Raw genomic sequence first — 19,382 nt, 5'->3', positions numbered from 1 at the left:
TTTTCCCCATGTTTCAGAGGCACGTACTCTCGAGAATTCCCCGCTCTAGGGGCAATGAGCATTACTAATATCGAGTAAGCACTATGGGGACAGAGAGTTCCCGACCAATCGGGACCACCCATCTCGTAGGCATTGACAACCTGAGCCAAGCCCCCACTTTCCACCCCCACACTCACACTTCCTCGTGTGACCTAATTTCTACCACAAAGGTTGTTCAACATAGATATTCCTTGTTTAATTCCGAATCACATGGTTCGTTAAAACAGCCCTTCAACCAGTATTGCAAACAACACCAAGACATAATTCTAGTAAAAATTCTACTCAAACTTATTCATAAAAGTTCCAATGTTCTGGAGGTACAACATCCCCCCTCCAGCGAGAGTTCACTCCTCCCGTTGTCGCCTAGCTGCCCATACAACTAGGTATGTCCACCGCATAGAAAGCACGTCATGGACACTCCCACCGCATAGAAAGCAAGTCGTGGGTATCCACCGCATAGAAAGCAAGTCGTGGATTCAAGAGTCCTTAACGAGGAACTCTACCCCCTGTGATCAGTAGGGGGGTCAGGACTGATTCAACATTGGAAATAAAATGAACATGTCGAGCTAAATTTTCCCTAGCACACATTCTTTCCTAATTGCAACCAGCATACCCATCAATCATTTCCTTCCTACTTTAGAACTTAATGTACAATGAATTTAATGCCGAGGTTTCCGTCGGATTTCTCCAACATGTTCGGGAATATGTTCATTCCTAGCTATCGTATGCAATGTTAATTTAAACAACTTGAATAAAAATATGATCTACCTCTTCCACTTCTTCATCGATGGCCCATGAGATGGCCGGTATTTGTTCCTCCATCGGAGCTTTCCCCTTTCCGTTGACATTACTCGTTCCTGCCTCGCGATCGTGGGCACCACCGAAGCGCGTCCTCTTAACCGGGGCCATTTCTCACTACTTTAAATGATTAGCTTGGAGAAAGAGCTAAGGTTCGCAAGCATCATAACAGTCCAACGGATAGATTAGTGACATCAATTAATTTCTCTATATGAGAGGTCTAGATTTCTTTCATAAAGCAATCATTAAGGATGGCACATAATCCTATGGGAACCTGCTCTAAAGATAATTACTCGGCTTACGTGATTAAGAATAGTAGGATTTCACTAATGGAATTACCAGAGAGATGAATTAAGTATGATTAATCTCCTTCCTAGCAACTAGATGATGCATATTTATCTTATGCATATGTGTGAGGAAAGTCAACTCGTAGAGACTTAATGACAGATTAATTTTTCCTTAATTACACCTTAATGCATAAAGGCAATGAATTTAATTTAGTTACAGTATTAATTGGTGATAGAAAAAGTGATTCTCTTAAATCTACACAATTACCGGCTTGTCGATTAATACTATGCTACCTAGAGAGAGAAAATTCTAATAATCATGCACTAACCATTAATTAAGAGTGAAGAATGGCTTGATAATTCAGCTATGGAATGATGATTACATAATAGATTATGAATAAGGAGAATTTAAAGAGTAGTCATAGAGAATTTGGACTAGGGATAAGCATAATGGACGAAGAATTTAGATGGTAATGAAAAAAATTTACAGATGGCATTAATTAAACCGTGGTTACCGTGATTAAGGGCTGATAATCTTCTCGATTCTCTGATCTAATTGAGCTTCTTGAGGCGAGAATTCGGCAGCACCTCCCTCCTTGCTTCTCCTTCAAAAAGTGTGTGAACCGGCAGCACCTTCCCAATGTGTGTAGGTGTGTGTGTATGCACTGTGTGTGTGTGTGAGCATAAGTGTGTATGTGTGTATGTGTGCAGGTATTTAAATAGGCTCCTACAGGCTGAAAATCGACCAGCCATGCTATTAGCATCTGGAGGAGCACTCAGTTCACTGCATTGGCAAGTCTAGTTGCCTACTCACCAAGTGTCAGGTTGGCTAGTTTAACTTACTCTAAGACTTAGTTACTGGCTTGGAAACTCTCCCAGGACTCCCACAAAGCAAGAGGGTGCCCCCTAGCTGCTAAAGCTGATCTGGAGTGGGCTGGAACCTGTTCGCACACAGTCCCGGGCCCCCGGTACCTCCCCGGGCAATTTTTAGGAAAATTGGTTCTAGGCTAAAACGGGTCATACGAGTCGGATTTTGATGCCGAAAATTGCTATAGCAAGCTCTAACTAAGGCATACTGGCCCGAGTACCTGCCATATTTAGCAGCCCCCGGGGTTCGAAAATGCATTTTTTTGAAATTCGGGGTACGGGTGCAGTTTTTCGAGATGATCACAACTGGACAGGTCAGATGAAAGCCAAATAGTCAAGGCCTTGAGAGAGAGAGAGAGAGAGAGAGAGAGAGAGAGAGAGAGAGAGAGAGAGAGAGAGAGAGAGAGAGAGAGAGATTCCGGTAACCAGTGACCATGAGCCATCTACAGGCACCTTTCAAGTTTTTGCAGCTTTTGCCACCTCCGTATAATCGTTGTGAATTAATGCGTAAGAGAGGAGGCACATCTCATCTCTCTCTCTCTCTCTCTCTCTCTCTCTCTCTCTCTCTCTCTCTCCTCTCAAATTGCATAGTCAGCGAAGCAGTTTAACACTCTCTATCCCTTTGCCATTTTCTCAAAGTCATGGCAGTGATGCACATGTTGTTGCTTTGCAAATAAATTAACCTTTAGGCTAAGTAGCTACCTCTCCTTTTGCACCCATTGGCTGCACTTCCCTCATTGAATTTGTGTCGTAGCAATTTTTTGTAGGAAAGACATCATGTTGCATTTATGACACACTTGCAATGGTGAGGGCACGGTTTGTAGCAGAGAGAGAGAGAGAGAGAGAGAGAGAGAGAGAGAGAGAGAGAGAGAGAGAGGCATTGTCGTTGACCCTCGACACCGGAGGAGAAAGAGAGAATCTAGCTACATCACCTATTGACAGAGTTATTGGACGATAGAGTGGCGGAATGCATTGTCCACCAACATTAGCTTAGAGAGGTCGAGGGCTGAGAGTTTATCATTTGGCTTTTTGGAGGTTCAACACTAACCTATGTGTGTGTGTGTGTGTGTGTGTGTGTGTGTGTGTGTGTGTGAGAGAGAGAGAGAGAGAGAGAGAGAGAGACTAATATTTAGTAGTAGTGGTAAGTATGAGATAGAATGGAGACCATACATCAAGGCCTTATTGCACTCTATCATATGTGTCTTAAACATATCACTATGATCCATATCCTTATATACTTGAATTTGTGCCTTTTAATATAGCCACCTCACCCTTTTGTGTTTGCAGGTCAAGCTCACCTTATTGTAGGTTGATGAGCATCTTTTTGCACCAAATGGAGGATTACAAACTCTAGGCAAAATATAATGCCAACAAACAGGTTTGATAATTCTGAATGGACTCCAATTGCTTGAGAGATTGGTGATGAGATTGTATTATGTTGCAAATGCGTTTGTTGGACACTTAATCATCATAATTTTCTAGACACTAATCAGCTTGCCAAGTAATAGATGTTTACTCTTCATCTCTATCTGTGATGCTTGTTTGCTAACCCCAAGGATGTTGGCAGGTGTACTTTGTGTGCACGGACCAAATGTGGACAATCTCTTGTAGCTAGCATAAACATTAAACCCGATTGTATTCAAAGTACGATGTGGTCTCTCTCTCTCTCTCTCTCTCTCTCTCTCTCTCACACACACACACACACACACACACACACAGGGTAGCCAACGACCCATGACTAGTCGATTGTTACAGTTTGTAAACTTTCTTTTATTCTTTAAGATGTTGACCTTTGTACAAAAGGTTCCATGGTTAATAGATAAAGTCTTGCTCTTCAAATTTTTAAGTTATTACCAATTCAAAGTTAATTTGCCTTTAAGTATCTTGTTTGTGTGTGTGTGTGTGTGTGTGTGAGAGAGAGAGAGAGAGAGAGAGTTTTAGAGTTAGAGAGATCTACTACTCTATACTATGATAACACGTTGCGGTTCTACCACACTATCTTGCTCAAGGCCTAATTGTTAATGGCCACTAGCAGGTGAGAGGTAATGGGACCTTCAAGCGCACGAGGCAAGTCCGATGTATGTTACAACGCCCCCCCCCCCACCCCCGCCCCGCCCCGGCCCGACCTTCAACATTGTGTTCGAGGTAAGATAAAATCCAGCCTTTAGTACATTTGGTTGTCCAAATATCACCTAGACAATTCTCTCTCTCTCTCTCTCTCTCTCGCTATCTCTCTCTCTGTCTCTCTCTCTCTCTCTCTCTCTCTCTCTCTCTCTCTCACACACACACACACACACACACACACTCATAGACACATGCACATGCACATTCAATTGACAATATGTAGCAAGTCTTTCAAATGATTCGAGCCCGCTAAAAGAGCATTAAGAATTCCATTTCATTGTGTAGATAGGTAGAAAGCATTAAACAGCGGACCGTTTATGCGCTTTTCAATTAACAGCTTCTTGTGTACAAACTATCATATGGTGTGATTTTCAACTAATAACTTATTGTTTACAAACCGTTACTCTAGCCATGGAGTAGTGCATGTGAAATTGGTCCATCTCCCTTTATATCCACCATGAAACTGCAACAACAACCTACCTGGCACTCCTCACGGCTTGAACCGCCTCATCCTCGATTTGAGGACAACAATCCTTGAACAGGCAGCATACACTTGATTTGTGGATACCTTCTCCCTCTCTACCACATCAAGCTGGAAGAACTCCCCTCTACTATACTATCTATTAAGCAGGCAAGGATTCCCGCACGCCATGTGGTGGAAGGGGAGGCCAACAGTCCATCACACAGAATTGCGGAGACTAGCCGTGAGGTGAACAGAGATACAGATGAAAGACAAAAAGTTCATGCCTTGGAGAGAGAGAGAGAGAGAGAGAGAGAGAGAGAGAGAGAGAGAGAGAGAGAGAGAGAGAGAGAGAGAGAGATTTCGGTAACCGGTGACCACGAACCATCTCCAGCTACCTTTCAAGTTTTTTCAAGTTTTGCCACCTTTGTATAATGGTTGTGAATTAATGCGTAAGAGGGGAGGCCCATCTCATCGCTCTCTCTCTCTCTCTCTCCTCAAATTGCATAGTTAGTGAAGCAGTTTATTACTCTCTCTCTCTTTGCCATTTTCTCAAAGTCATGGCACTTATGCACATGTTGATGCTTTGCAAATATATTAACCTTTAGGCTAAGCAGTTACCTCTCATTTTGCAGCCATTGGCTGCACTTTGCTCATTGAATTTGTGTCGTAGCAGGATTTTTTGCAAGAAAGACATTGTGTTGCATTTATGACACACTTGCAATGGTGAGGGCACAGTTTCTAGCAGAGAGACAGAGAGAGAGAGAGAGAGAGAGAGAGAGAGAGAGAGAGAGAGAGAGAGAGGGAGAGAAAGAGAGAGAGAGAGAGAAAGCCATTGTCGTTGACCCTCCACACCAGAGGAGAAACAGAGATGCTAGATACATCACCTATTGATAGAGTTATTGGAGGGTAGAGTGGCGACATGTAGAATGGCGGCTAAGAGAGGTCCAGGACTGGGAGTTCATCATTTGGATTTTTGGAGGTTCAACACTCACGTGTGTGTGTGTGTGTGTGTATGTGTGTGTGTGTGTCTCCATTCTATCTCATACTCACCACTACTACTAAATATTAGGCTCTCTCAAGGCCTTATTGCACACTATCGTATGTGTCCTAAAAAGATCACTATGATCCATATCGTTATATACTTGAATTTGTGCCTTTTAATATAGCCACCTCACCCTTTTGTGTCTGCAGGTCAAGCTCGCCTTATTGTAGGTTGATGATCATCTTTTTGCACCAAATGGAGGATTAGAAACTGTAGGCCAAATATAATGCCAACAAACAGGTTTGATAATTCTAAATGGACTCCCGTTGCTTGAGAGATTGGTGATTACATTGTATCATGTTGCAAATGCTTTTGCTGGACACTTAATCATCATAATTTTCTAGACACTAATCAGCTTGCCAAGTAATAAATCTTTACTCTTCATCTCTATCTGTTATGCTTCTTTGCTAACCCCAAGGATGTTGGCAGGTGTACTTTGTGTGCACGGACCAAATGTGGACAATATCTTGTAGCTAGCCTTAACATCAAACCCGATTGTATTCAGAGTAGAAATTCAATGTGTTCTCTCTCTCTCTCTCCTCTCTCTCTCTCTCTCTCTCTCTCTCACACACACACACACACACAGGGGTAGCCAACGACCCATGATTAGTCGATTGTTACATTTTGTAAACTTTCTTTTATTCTTTAAGATGTTGACCTTTGTACAAAAGGCTCCATGGTTAATAGATAAATTGTTTCTCTTCAAATTTTAAAGTTATTACTTAATCAAAGTTAATTTGTCTTTATGTATCTTGTGTGTGTGTGTTTTTTTTTTAAGTATGAAAAATCCCTTCATAATTGAACCATACTTAGACAATTGTATTACATAATATATTAAATAACAGTATTTAAAACAAAATGTCATAAAACTCAATTAACATTTCATATACAGCAATACATTATTCTATATCTAATGGATAATTTAGTTATTTAGATAAAAAAATTGATCTCTAATCATTACAAAGTGATATCTTAATGTTGTATCACTGTGTGTCCACCCTTTGGGATGAGCTTCCACTACATCTACATGGAGAAGGATCCAGCTGTTACCTGCATCCATACAAAAACACTCAGTTAGGACTGGGTATTTTTGTGCGTTTTGCAGGTGTCGACACTGGATTCAGTTGTCATCCATGTCACACTTGTAGACCTAGTTTACCGCTTACCCTTAGGATTGACTGTTAAGTTAAGAATATAAGTAATGTAACCTCTGAGTGTATAGTCATGTGTATTCCAATATTCACTGAGTAGACCCAAAGTAGTGCTAGTATCTACGACCATACATGATACAAAAATTGACCTAATTCTCCATAGGTACCTATCTATGTGTTTGTATGCAAAAAACACGGGGTTTATTATTTAAAAGTGTTTGCAGCCTGCTGGATGTTATGCATCCCGTAGCAACAAGTGATAGTCATGATTATGAAAACAATTCAGAATTTTATGAATTACATAAACCCCAAACCTATCTCCATTCCCTATCACTTTCGGCCTTTGTCTTACAAACAATATAAGCAATTCTATCAAAAATCGGACAGCATTTCGGTTGTATTCTTAACAAATTTTCAAAAATTTTAGCAATCGCCATCCCCAAGGAGACCCTCATGAGAGGTTTAAGGCATTCAACAACATACATGCTATTCCTTTGTCTCATACCATGGAAAAAAAACCCTCATGTTTTACCAGTTTTGAGTTGTAACTTCCACTTTAAACGTCAAACATTTTTTTGTATGATTACAGACCAGAAATCTTCTTTAAAAACTGCAAATTCAATGAGATCCAAATGTTCAACCAATTTTAGCAAACTATTTATGTTCACTAAGCTGATGCTTAATGAGAAATAGAATCATTAGCTGTACAATGCAATGAAAGGAAGGCTACTAGAACCATTTAACCAATGTCTAGACCGAATGTTGATCATATATCAAGCCATTTTCCATTAAAAAAACCGTATATGCCATCTCACAAAGAGCCCCTCCATAAGAGTTGTGAAGCTTCGACTTAACTCAGTCCAACTTTTTATGAGCAAAAGTACCATTTAGGTCTATACGAAGAACAAAGTATCGAGATTTTCAAGAGTACCAATTTTTGCTAAGCTATCTCTCCCAGCTTTAAAAATTACCAGCATAACATCCTCTATTCCAAATGCATGAACACATGCTTACCAATTACTACAAGGTTTGAGACATGGTTTATGAAGTCTTATCATCACCCGTATGCTACCAACCCCAAAGTCCATAAGATGTTTACTGATAGCTAGAAAAAATCATAATTATTATATAGAATGCATTATATGTATGTTGACTTCTTATTAGTATACCAATTACTACAAGGTTTGAGACATGGCTTATGAAGTCTTATCATCACCCGTATGCTACCAACCTCAAAGTCCATAAGATGTTTATTGATAGCTAGAAAAAATCATAATTATTATATAGAATGCATTATATGTATGTTGACTTCTTATTAGTATGCCGCCTACACCATTGTTTTTGGCTATAAAATGATCAAAGTACCAAATTATCACAACAATTCTAAGTAGGTGAAAACACCTACCTAATGTATCTTCCCCTGAGAGCATCTCCCATGGCAACCAGTGTAAGTGCTATGCCGAAGACAATGATGGTACGCCAATATGATCAACGATTCCTCAGGTGAATGAGGTTCAACAAGGGTGGAATTCCTTGATGCTCATGCCTGCAAGTGTGTTTGTGTGTGTGTGTGTGTGTGTGTGTATGGTCAGTAAACTTGTGTGCAAAGATCCAGGCTGGGCCTGACATGTACATCATGTGAAAACATTCCAGGTCCTGCACTATTCCTAGCCAAATACGCATATTGTATGCATACTCATAGAGCCAAATACACAAATAAATACGGCAATCAAGGAAGCTTGGTAGCAGAAATTGATGAGCAAGGGATTACCTCACACGGATAATCCTCGACAGGGATATGCAAGCAAAAAGAAAAGAGGAAGGAGCTTATCCCGTCCATGCGATGGGCTACCCAGTATGGTCATCCATCAGCCTCGCCAAAGGGCCAGCATGTCGTCCATTGAGTCAAAGAGCTAGAATAGTTGTCGAAGCCCAATATTGATAATAAAGGCGGTAATGCAGAGATCTCTAGACTCGCAAGGTAGAAAGCGATTCCCTTGTGTGTGTGTGTGTGTGTGTGTGTGTGTGTGTGTGTGTGTGTGTGTGTGTGTGTGTGTGTGTGTGTGTGAGAGAGAGAGAGAGAGAGAGAGAGAGAGAGAGAGAGAGAGAGAGAGAGAGAGAGACTACTCTAAACTATGATAGCATGTTGCGGTTCGACCACACTATCTTGCTCAAGGCCTAATTGTTAATGGCCACTAGCAGGTGAGAGGTAATGGCACCTTCAAGCACACAAGGCAAGTCCGACGTATGTTACAAATCCCCCCCCCCCCCCCCCCCGCCGGCCCGACCTTCAACATTGTGCTTGAGGTAAGATAAAATCAAGCCTTTCGTACATTTGGTTGTCCAAATATCACCTAGACAATTCTGTCTCTCTCTCTCTCTCTCTCTCTCTCTCTCTCACACACACACACACACACACACATGCACACACACACACACACTCATATACACATGCACATGCACATTGAATTGCAATATGTAGAAAGTATTTCAAATGATTCGAGCCCGCTAAAAGGGCATTAAGAATTCCATTTCATTGTGTAAAAACGTAGAAAGCATTAAACATATGCGGATTGTTTATACGCTTTTCAATTGACAGCTTCTTGTGTACAAACTATCATATGGTGTGATTTCAACTAATAGCTTATTGTTTACAAACTGTTACTCTAGCCATGGATTAGTGCATGTGAAATTTGTCCATCTCCCTTTATATCCACCCTGAAACTGCAACAACAACCTACCTCGTGCTCCTCATGGCTTGAACTGCCTCATCCTCGATTTGAGGAGAACAATCCTTGAACATGGGGCAGACACTTGATTTGTGGATACCTTCCCCCTCTGTACCACATCAAGCTCGAGCAACTCCATGAGGCCCCCCTCTACTATACTATCTATTAAGCAGGCAAGGATTTCCGCATGCCATGTGGTCGAAGGGGCGTCCAATAGCCCACCACGCAGAATTGTGGAGAGTGGTCATGAGGCAAACAGAGATACAGATGAAAGACGAACAGTCGAGGCCTTGAGAGAGAGAGAGAGAGATTTCGATAACAAGTGACCACGAGACATCTCCAACCACCTTTGAAGTTTTTGCAGCTTTTGCCACCTCTGTATAATGGTTGTGAATTAATGCATAAGAGAGGAGGCCCATCTCATCTCTCTCTCTCTCTCTCTCTCTCTCTCTCTCTCTCTCTCTCTCTCTCTCTCTCTCTCTCTCTCTCTCTCTCTCTCCTCAAATTGCATAGTTAGCGAAGCAGTTTAACACTCTCTCTCTCTCTCTTTGCCATTTTCTCAAAGTCATGGCACTGATGCACATGTTGTTGCTTTGCAAATATATTAACCTTTAGGCTAAGCAGCTACCTCTCATTTTGCACCCATTGGCTGCACTTCGCTCATTGAATTTGTGTCGTAGCAAGAATTTTTGCAGGAAAGACATCATGTTGCATTTATGACACACTTGCAATGGTGAGGGCACGGTTTGTAGCAGAGAGAGAGAGAGAGAGAGAGAGAGAGAGAGGCATTATCGTTGACCCTCGACACCAGAGGAGAAAGAGAGATTCTAGCTACATCACGTATTGACAGAGTTATTGGAGCGTAGAGTGGCGGCATGCATTGTCCACCAACAAGAGCTAAGAGAAGTCGAGGGTTGGGAGTTTATCATTTGGTTTTTGGAGGTTCAACACTCATCTGTGTGTGTGTGTGTGTGTATGAGAGAGAGAGAGAGAGAGAGAGAGAGAGAGAGAGAGAGAGCCTAATATTTAGTAGTAGTGATGAGTATGAGATAGAATGGAGACCATACATCAAGGCCTTATTGCACTGTATCGTATTTTTCTTAAACAGATCACTATGATCCATATCCTTATATACTTGAATTTGTGCCTTTTAATATAGCCACCTCATCCTTTTGTGTCTGCATGTCAAGCTCGCCTTATTGTAGATTGATGAGCATCTTTTTGCACCAAATAGAGGATTACAAACTGTAGGCCAAATATAATGCCAACAAACAGGTTTGACAATTCTGAATGGACTCCAGTTGCTTGAGAGATTGGTGATTACATTGTATCATGTCACAAATGCTTTTGGTGGACACTTTATTATCATAATGTTCTATACACTAATCAACTTGCCAAGTAATAAATGTTTACTCTTCATCTCTATCTGTTATGCTTCTTTGCTAACCCCAAGGATGTTGGCAGGTGTACTTTGTGTGCACGGACCAAATGTGGACAATCTCTTGTAGCTATCCTAAACATCAAACCCGATTGTATTCAAAGTAGAAGTTCAATGTGCTCTCTCTCTCTCTCTCTCTCTCTCTCTCTATCTCTCTCTCTCTCTCACTCTCTCTCTCTCTCTCTCTCTCTCTCTCCGTCTCTCTGTCTCTCCCTCACTCACACACACACAGGGGTAGCCAACGACCCATGATCAGTCGATTGTTACATTTTGTAAACTTTCTTTTATTCTTTAAGATGTTGACCTTTGTACAAAAGGCTCCATGGTTAATAGATAAAGTCTTGCTCTTCAAATTTTAAAGTTATTACCTATTCAAAGTTAATTTGTCCTTAAGTATCTTGTTTGTGTGTGTGTGTGTGTGTGTGTGTGTGAGAGAGAGAGAGAGAGAGAGAGAGAGAGAGAGAGAGAGAGAGAGAGAGAGAGAGAGAGATGTACTACTATAAACTATGATAACATGTTGCTCTTCTACCACACTACTCTTGCTGCACTAAGGCTAGCTACACCCCCCCCCCCCCCCCCCCCCCCCCCCGCCCCCCCCCCCGCCCCACCCCACCCCTCGCCCCGGCCCAACCTTCAACATTGTGTTTGAGGCAAGATAAAATCAAGCCTTTCATACATTTGGTTGTCCAAATATCACCTAGACAATTCTCTCTCTCTCTCTCTCTCTCTCTCTCTCTCTCTCTCTCTCTCACACACACACACACACACACACACACACACACACACACTCATATACACATGCACATTCAATTGCCAATATGTAGCAAGTCTTTCAAATGATTCGAGCCCGCTAGAAGGGCATTAAGAATTCCATTTCACTGTGTAAATAGGTAGAAAGCATTAAACATATGCGGACCGTTTATGCGCTTTTTAATTAACAGCTTCTTGTGTACAAACTATCATATGGTGTGATTTTTTTCAACTCATAGCTTATTGTTTACAAACAGTTACTCTAGCGATGCAATAGTGCATGTGAAATTTGTCCATCTTCCTTTATATCCACCCTGAAACTGCAACAACAAACTACCTAGCGCTCCTCATGGCTTGAACCGCCTCATTCTCGATTTGAGGATAACAATCCTTGAACAGGGGGCAGACACTTGATTTGTGGATACCTTCCCCCTCTCTACCACATCAAGGTCGAGCGACTCCATGAGGCCCCCCTCTACTATACTATCTATTAAGTAGGCAAGGATTCCTGCATGCCGTTTGGTGGAAGGGGAGGCCAATAGCCCAACACACAGAATTGCAGAGAGTGGCCGTGAGGAGAACAGAGATACAAATGAAAGCCGAACAGGTGAGGCCTTGAGAGAGAGAGAGAGAGAAAGACAGAGAGAGAGAGAGAGAGAGCGAGAGAGAGAGAGAGAGAGAGAGAGAGAAATTTTGGTCACCATTGACCACGAGCCATCTCCAGCCACCTTTCATGTTTTTGCATCTTTTGCCACCTCCGTATAATGCGTAAGAGAGGAGGCCCATCTCATCGCTCTCTCTCTCTCTCTCTCTCTCTCTCCTCAAATTGCATAGTTAGCAAAGCAGTTTAACACACTCTCTCTCTCTCTTTGCCATTTTCTCAAAGTCATGGCACTGATGCACATGCTGTTGCCTTGCAAATATATTAACCTTTAGGCTAAGCAGCTACCTCTCATTTTTCACACATTGGCTGCACTTCCCTCATTGAATTTGTGTCGTAGCAGGAATTTTTGCAGGAAAGACATCATGTTGCATTTATGACACACTTGCAATCATGAGGGCACGGTTTGTAGAAGAGAGAGAGAGAGAGAGAGAGAGAGAGAGAGAGAGAGAGAGAGAGGCCTTGTCGTTGACCCTCGACACCGGAGGAGAAAGAGAGATGCTAGCTACATCACCTATTGACGGAGTTATTGGAGGGTAGAGTGGCGGCATGCATTGTCCATGAACAAGAGCTAAGAGAGGTCGAGGGCTGGGAGTTTATCATTTGGCTTTTTGGAGGTTCAACACTCACCTCTATGTGTGCGTGTGTGTGTGTGTGTGGAGAGAGAGAGAGAGAGAGAGAGAGAGAGAGAGAGAGAGAGAGAGCCTAATATTTAGTAGTAGTGGTGAGTATGAGATAGAATGGAGACCATACATCAAGGCCTTACTGCACTCTATCGTATGTGTCTTAAACAAATCACTATGACCCATACGGATACTTGAATTTATGCATTTTAATATAGCCACCTCACCCTTTTGTGTATGCAGGTCAAGCTCGCCTTATTGTAGGTTGATGAGCATCTTTTTGCACCAAATGGAGGATTACAAACTGTAGGCCAAATTTAATCCCAAACAGGTTTGATAATTCTAAATGGACTCCATTTGCTTGAGAGATTGGTGATTACATTGTATCATGTTGCAAATGCTTTTGCTGGACACTTAATCACAATCATTTTCTAGTCACTAATCAACTTGCCAAGTAATAAATGTTTACTCTTCATCTCTATCTGTTATGCTTCTTTGCTAACCCCAAGGATGTTGGCAAGTGTATGTCTGCATGGACCAAATGTGGACAATCTGTTGCAGCTAGCCTAAACATCAAACCCGATTGTATTCAAAGTAGAAGTTCAATGTACTCTCTCTCCCTCTCTCTCTCTCTCACACACACAGGGGTAGCCAACGACCCATGATTAGTTGATTGTTACATTTTGTGAACTTTATTTTATTCTTTAAGATGTTGACCTTTGTACAAAAGGCTCCACGGTTAATAGATAAAGTCTTGCTCTTCAAATTTTAAAGTTATTACCTATTCAAAGTTAATTTGTCTTTAAGTATCTTTTTTTTGTGTGTGTGTGTGTGTGTGTGTGTGTGTGAGAGTGAGAGAGAGAGAGAGAGATGTACTACTCTAAACTATGATAACATGTTGCGGTTCTCCCACACTATCTTGCTCAAGGCCTAATTGTTAATGCCCACTAGCAGGTCAGAGGTAATGGCACCTTCAAGCGCACAAGGCAAGTCCAATGTATGTTACAAACCCCCCCCCCCCCCGGCCCGACCTTCAACATTGTGGTTGAGGTAAGATAAAATCAAGCCTTTCGTGCATTTGGTTGTCCAAATATCACCTAGACAATTCTCTCTCTCTCTCTCTCTCTCTCTCTCTCTCTCTCTCACACACACACACACACACACACACACACTCACACTCGTATACACATGCACATGCACATGCACATTCAATTGCCAATATGTAGCAAGTCTTTCAAATGATTCGAGCCCGCTAAAAGGCCATTAAGAATTCCATTTCATTGTGTAAATAGGTAGAAAGCATGAAACATATGCGGACCGTTTATGCGCTTTTCAATTAACAGCGTTTTGTGATTTTTAAGTAATATCTTATTGTTTACAAACCGTTACTCTAGCCATGGAGTAGTGCATGTGAAATTTGTCCATCTCCCTTTATACCCACCCTGAAACTGCAACAACAACCTACCTGGTGCTCCTCACGGCTTGAACCGCCTCATCCTCGATTTGAGGACAACAATCCTTGAACAGGGGGCAGACACCTTGATTTGTGGATACCTTCCCCCTCTCTACCACATCAAGCTCAAGCAACTCCATGAGGCACTCCTCTATTATATTAATGAGTGCCTTATCCTCCTTGCCCGCTACCCGTGCATGGTGGGTCATGAGGTAGCCATTACAACTAATGCGAAATGGAGCTAATCATCCCAGCAACTCAACCTAGTAGAAGAGAAGCAAAAGATCTTCAATCAATTTGTGTGTTGCATGAAACGGCTAATGTAGTAATAACAATTGTAATTTGCTCATGCTTTTTGATAGCCATTTGCGTCTGAAAGATTTACCAGGTGTGAAGGTAGAAGAGAGGACCCTTGGAATCCATGACAAGCAGCACAAAAGTCAAAGCGAAAGGCACTACATGAGTAACCATTGATAGATTTTTGATAGCCATCTACATCTAAAAGCTTTACCATGTATGAAGGTATCAAAGAGGAACCCTCGTAAACCATAATGAGCAACAAAGAAGGAAAACTGAAATACAAGTGATGGTTCAAGCATGCTGCTAAGGCTAATGCCACGCAGTCTGAGGTGCCTGAATATTGAATGTGCGTGTGTGTGTGTGTATGTGTGTGTGTGTGTGTGTGTGTGTGTGTGTGAGAGAGAGAGAGAGAGAGAGAGATGCATTATCGTCCACGGAGGTCAGATATGACCTATGGGACCAAGAAAACATACATGGTTGGACCTCTTACTAGAGGAGTACATGGAGAATCATGGCTAAGGTGGATACAACAAAATTTGTGACATATGTCATTTATGGGAGGGAGAAGGGGAAGATGGCTCGGGGGTTTTTGGAGTCCGAAATTCTTCGATGATGGCTTTGCCGCCTCGATAGATGGCCCATTTGCCAGCTGCTCGTACCTCTCGAACCTTTTGGAGTTATTGTTTCTTGAGTTTAAATTGGGCAGTGTCAAGGCCTCGCTTATCCATACTGTGGTGCCCTTGAGAAGTCGTGCTTGTTGTAGAAGTGTAATGCGCGCCTCTTTAGTCTTAAAAACCAAGATGCCTTGGTTGGTGCGGTTGTCCTGGTGAACCCTCTCAATTGTGTTGGGGTCAAACTCGGTTGGGTGGATTGCTTGGTTGAGTTTCACTAGGGTTGTGGCGCAGTCGTCGTTCTCTTCCCACCAAGTAAAGGGCAGGCTGTTGATACGAAAAGATAGTGCTAGTCCTTCCCGTCTCTCTCTCTCTCTCTCTCTCTCTCTCTCTCTCTCAACATGTAGGCTTGCTTAAATTGAATTATCATGTTGAAGAGTGTTGCCACCCCCCCCCCCCCCCCTCTCTCTCTTTCTCTCACGCACACACATGCTAGGGGGGAGATTGATGATATTTTCCATCATGTATGTGTCATTGGGAGATGTATAAAGATAGTCACATATATGCAACGGTGGTAAGAGCGAGCGAGACCCGCCGGTAGGCGAGTCGCGTCAGCTAGTTCTACTCTATAAGGGAAGCCAAATTTAGGCTAGGCCACATGGTGCATGAAGAGAAAAGTGGGGAAGAGAGGCTTGTCGACCGAGAGGTGAGGAATGCAGAGTTGAGAAGTCGGCACGGGATTGTGAGCCAAGAGGTTTGCTGGAGGAGGTGAAGAGGCAAGAGAGAGAGAGAGAGAGAGAGAGAGAGAGAGAGATGCAAATAATCATTTTCCTAGTTTGGAGAGTTAGTAGGTGCCTACAAGTTGGCTGTGAACTCCTCTGCCTTTTCCTCTTGATGCTACATTGAGTTCTCTCAACGGCGACTTTCCTCCTCATTTTTGTGCTCCATTCATGTTTCCCACTGCTCCTCACGTTGTGGAGGATGCCCTAATAGGCCATGAATGGCCTCTTCCTCTTTTTCCTTTGTCCAGAGACCATGTCAAAGGTGTGAAACTTGAGAAGGTGTTGAGAACTGGAGTAGTACGCATGCCCTCCCAACTTGCTTTTGCAACTTTTGAAATCAGTGGCTCATGTCATTAATAAACCGTTTGGAGTTTACAATGTTCATGTCCTCCCCATCGTATGCTCCGCCTTCCTATAAGATCATAAATCATTGAAACATGAAGGTGACAAGTTTGTAATTGCAATAAGAAATTTGTTGCACATCATGGTGCACAACCTATCTTGGTGCACAATAACATATTGGCAAGCTACACTACACTTTCAAGAACAAAATTGATGAGAGGGTCGTAAGGATGTCCATATGGGTGCATTGCTTGGATATGGAGGACATTAGGAGCATGTAGACGGCACAGTAGCTCAATGATGCAAAGTAGATGGAGCATTTGGATGCTCATGTTCCAACTGGCTGATGATTGCTAGAGAGAGAGAGAGAGAGAGAGAGAGAGAGAGAGAGAGAGAGAGAGAGAGAGAGAGAGAGAGAGAGAGAGAGAGAGAGAGAGAGAGAGAACCATTAGTTGATTGTGATAGAGTTTGTGGATGTGTGTGTATGTACGTGCTTCATAAGAAAGCAGTTTTTGCTCATACATTTTTGCAGTTCTTATAAGTGTGGGACACTAGGAGCTCCTTGCTTCTACAAATGACCTCTTCACCAAGAGATACAGAGAGGCAACTGTTCTTGCTGCTAATACAAGTGATAATGGTCTGAGTGATAGAGGTAACATCTACGTCTAGGTCTTGTACATGATTTTCTTTTCAATACCGAGATTGCACATCACAATCCCAGATATGTGCTCATCATCTATGGTGCACCAAAGCGTATCTTGGGTACGATAAACTCCAGAGAGCCACTCATCAATGTAAACAAGGAACTCTAAAACCAATCAACCCTCTGCCATGTTACCCTCCAAGGGTGCCTTTTGACGCACATATCCCTTGAGCGTTTTCATGCAATATTATTCTAAAAAGAACATCCGTCTGGAATGCACTGTACCTACTATTTCCACGTCATTAACTATGTGAACAAGAAGACACACTTTTCTTGAACATGCAAACAACCTCCGCAACATTTAGTTTGGCGGATGGTATGGGAACTACATCAATCTCCTTCTGGGAGATCCATTGCATCAACTTCGTGAGATTGTAGATTGTGGTCCGGACGCTAGGGGACAAAAAACCCTCAATGGCCATCGGTAAAATAAACTGAAAAACAAGTCTAGAAATGGTATTAAAGTCCACACACAAATATGCCGCGCAATGTGCACTAAAATCTATTTCACTTCAAACATACCTGACACATTTTATGCCAGTCGTGTGAAGCTTCCCTTCTTTAGTGAAACACGTTCGGAGCGAGTGCATTACGCCAATGGGCGTACGCACGAATCAAATGATCTCTTTTACTTTACGTTCCTGGCCTCTTGTCAAAATCCATGGTGCTTAAGGGATCTTTATCGATCCATCAGGTGAGATGTCTGCGGCCAGTATTTCTCCATATGGTCTGCATTCCTAAGGTCAATTCTGGCTCCCAAAGTATTTTTCTTTCCGATTAGATGGTCCCACAAAAGATTACCCACATTCTTGAATATGTGCATTGGATCAAGCAAGTGATTGATCATGAGTTTGGGCCAAAATGGCAACTCGTACCATAGAGAGAATCTCTTCATCCCTGGGGGCAGACTGTCATCACACATCTCCTTCTGCTCTAACCATGCTCAAGCATACATTCTTGGCAATTCTCTTCCCAAAAAACCATCACGTAACTTATGATCCTCTAGAAGATGCGTTTGATGACCTTTGTAGATTTTCTTCTTGAATGAGGGTGCCCGACTCCCTTTCATGTATGTACACTATGCACCTTGCAAGCTCAAGAGTCTCAACATCATTGTCTTTTTGAGTGCTCAACTATTGATCACATTTAGGCTTATTTTTTCTAGATTGTGATCTTGCATCACTATAAACATACCTTTCTCTCTCCGCTACTCTGTAAAGTCTTATTTACCATTGTCAAATCCACAATCTTTAGACATTGCAAGCTATTGACTAGCTCAACATACAATGTGAGCAAACTATAGCAGGTGAATTGAGAGCCTCGAAGGGGAGAGAGAGAGAGAGAGAGAGAGAGAGAGAGAGAGAGAGAGAGAGAGAGAGAGAAGTAGATGTGCAACTTTGATTACTCCAACATGTGAGATGAGTGCCTCTGTGTGTGTGTGTGTGTGTGTGTGAGAGAGAGAGAGAGAGAGAGAGAGAGAGACACTATTATGAATGCTAATTTTATTTTTGTGTGCCTTTGCAAGCGACATTGGACTAGGAGATTAGTTATGTGTCTTCCAAGGCTCTTGCTATGTAGTGGGAGGGGGAGAATATATATATCTGCCCTCTCATCATTTGTGATAGCTTGTATTTTTTTTTCAAAAGAAGTGGCCAAAAATGGATCTAGTTTCTTGTAAGGGCTTGCATGATTACATGCAGCCCCAACATGGTGACATGTGGAAGGGCTAGTAGGCAATAGCATGCATCATACACGATTGAGAGGGAGTATGCAAGCGAGGAGATTTCATCATACACGATTGAGAGGGAGTTGTTCTACTTGCACCTTTATTTTGCACTCAACTTCAATTTAAATCAAAGCCTTCAAAATGATTATGCTTTCTTGTCAAAATAGTTATCCTAATTTGCAAGCTAAAACCTTTTTGTTTTTGTATTCATAAATTTTGTCACCCCATCTTGTACAACCCTTGATGATGAGCTTTGCACTTGCAAACCATGCAAAAAATACACCTGCAAGATTGCGATTGAAGGAGTAATAGAGAGATGAAGTCATCTTTGGAAGCCATATTAAGTGAACGTCCAATTTTTTGCAAACCATGCAAAAAATACACATGCAAGATTGCAACTGAAGGAGTAATAGAGAGATGAAGTCATCTTTTCATAAATATAAATATTGACAGAGTACAAAGTTTTTTGAATTTATATTAAAAAGTATTTTCA

The 19,382-nt window shown here is 42.1% G+C and overlaps 1 protein-coding gene across 1 annotated transcript in view; it reads right to left on the bottom strand.

Annotated features, from left to right (window-relative positions):
- Positions 1-5,179: 5,179 nt before the first annotated feature.
- LOC147449351 (uncharacterized) overlaps positions 5,180-19,382 on the bottom strand; it is a 198,764-nt gene continuing 184,561 nt past the window's right edge. Inside the window, 5 exon segments of the mRNA XM_086521546.1 lie at positions 5,180-5,408; positions 8,837-8,899; positions 12,872-12,899; positions 16,718-16,905; positions 18,507-18,558. Coding sequence (XP_086377672.1) covers positions 5,180-5,408; positions 8,837-8,899; positions 12,872-12,899; positions 16,718-16,905; positions 18,507-18,558 — 560 coding nt within the window.

Source organism: Adiantum capillus-veneris, chromosome 10, assembly GCF_014529385.1.
Source record: "Adiantum capillus-veneris isolate H3 chromosome 10, ASM1452938v2, whole genome shotgun sequence".
Taxonomy (NCBI): Eukaryota; Viridiplantae; Streptophyta; class Polypodiopsida; order Polypodiales; family Pteridaceae; genus Adiantum; species Adiantum capillus-veneris.
The sequence above is the reverse complement of the archived record's forward strand: the minus strand, read 5'-3'. Positions and strand labels throughout refer to the sequence as shown.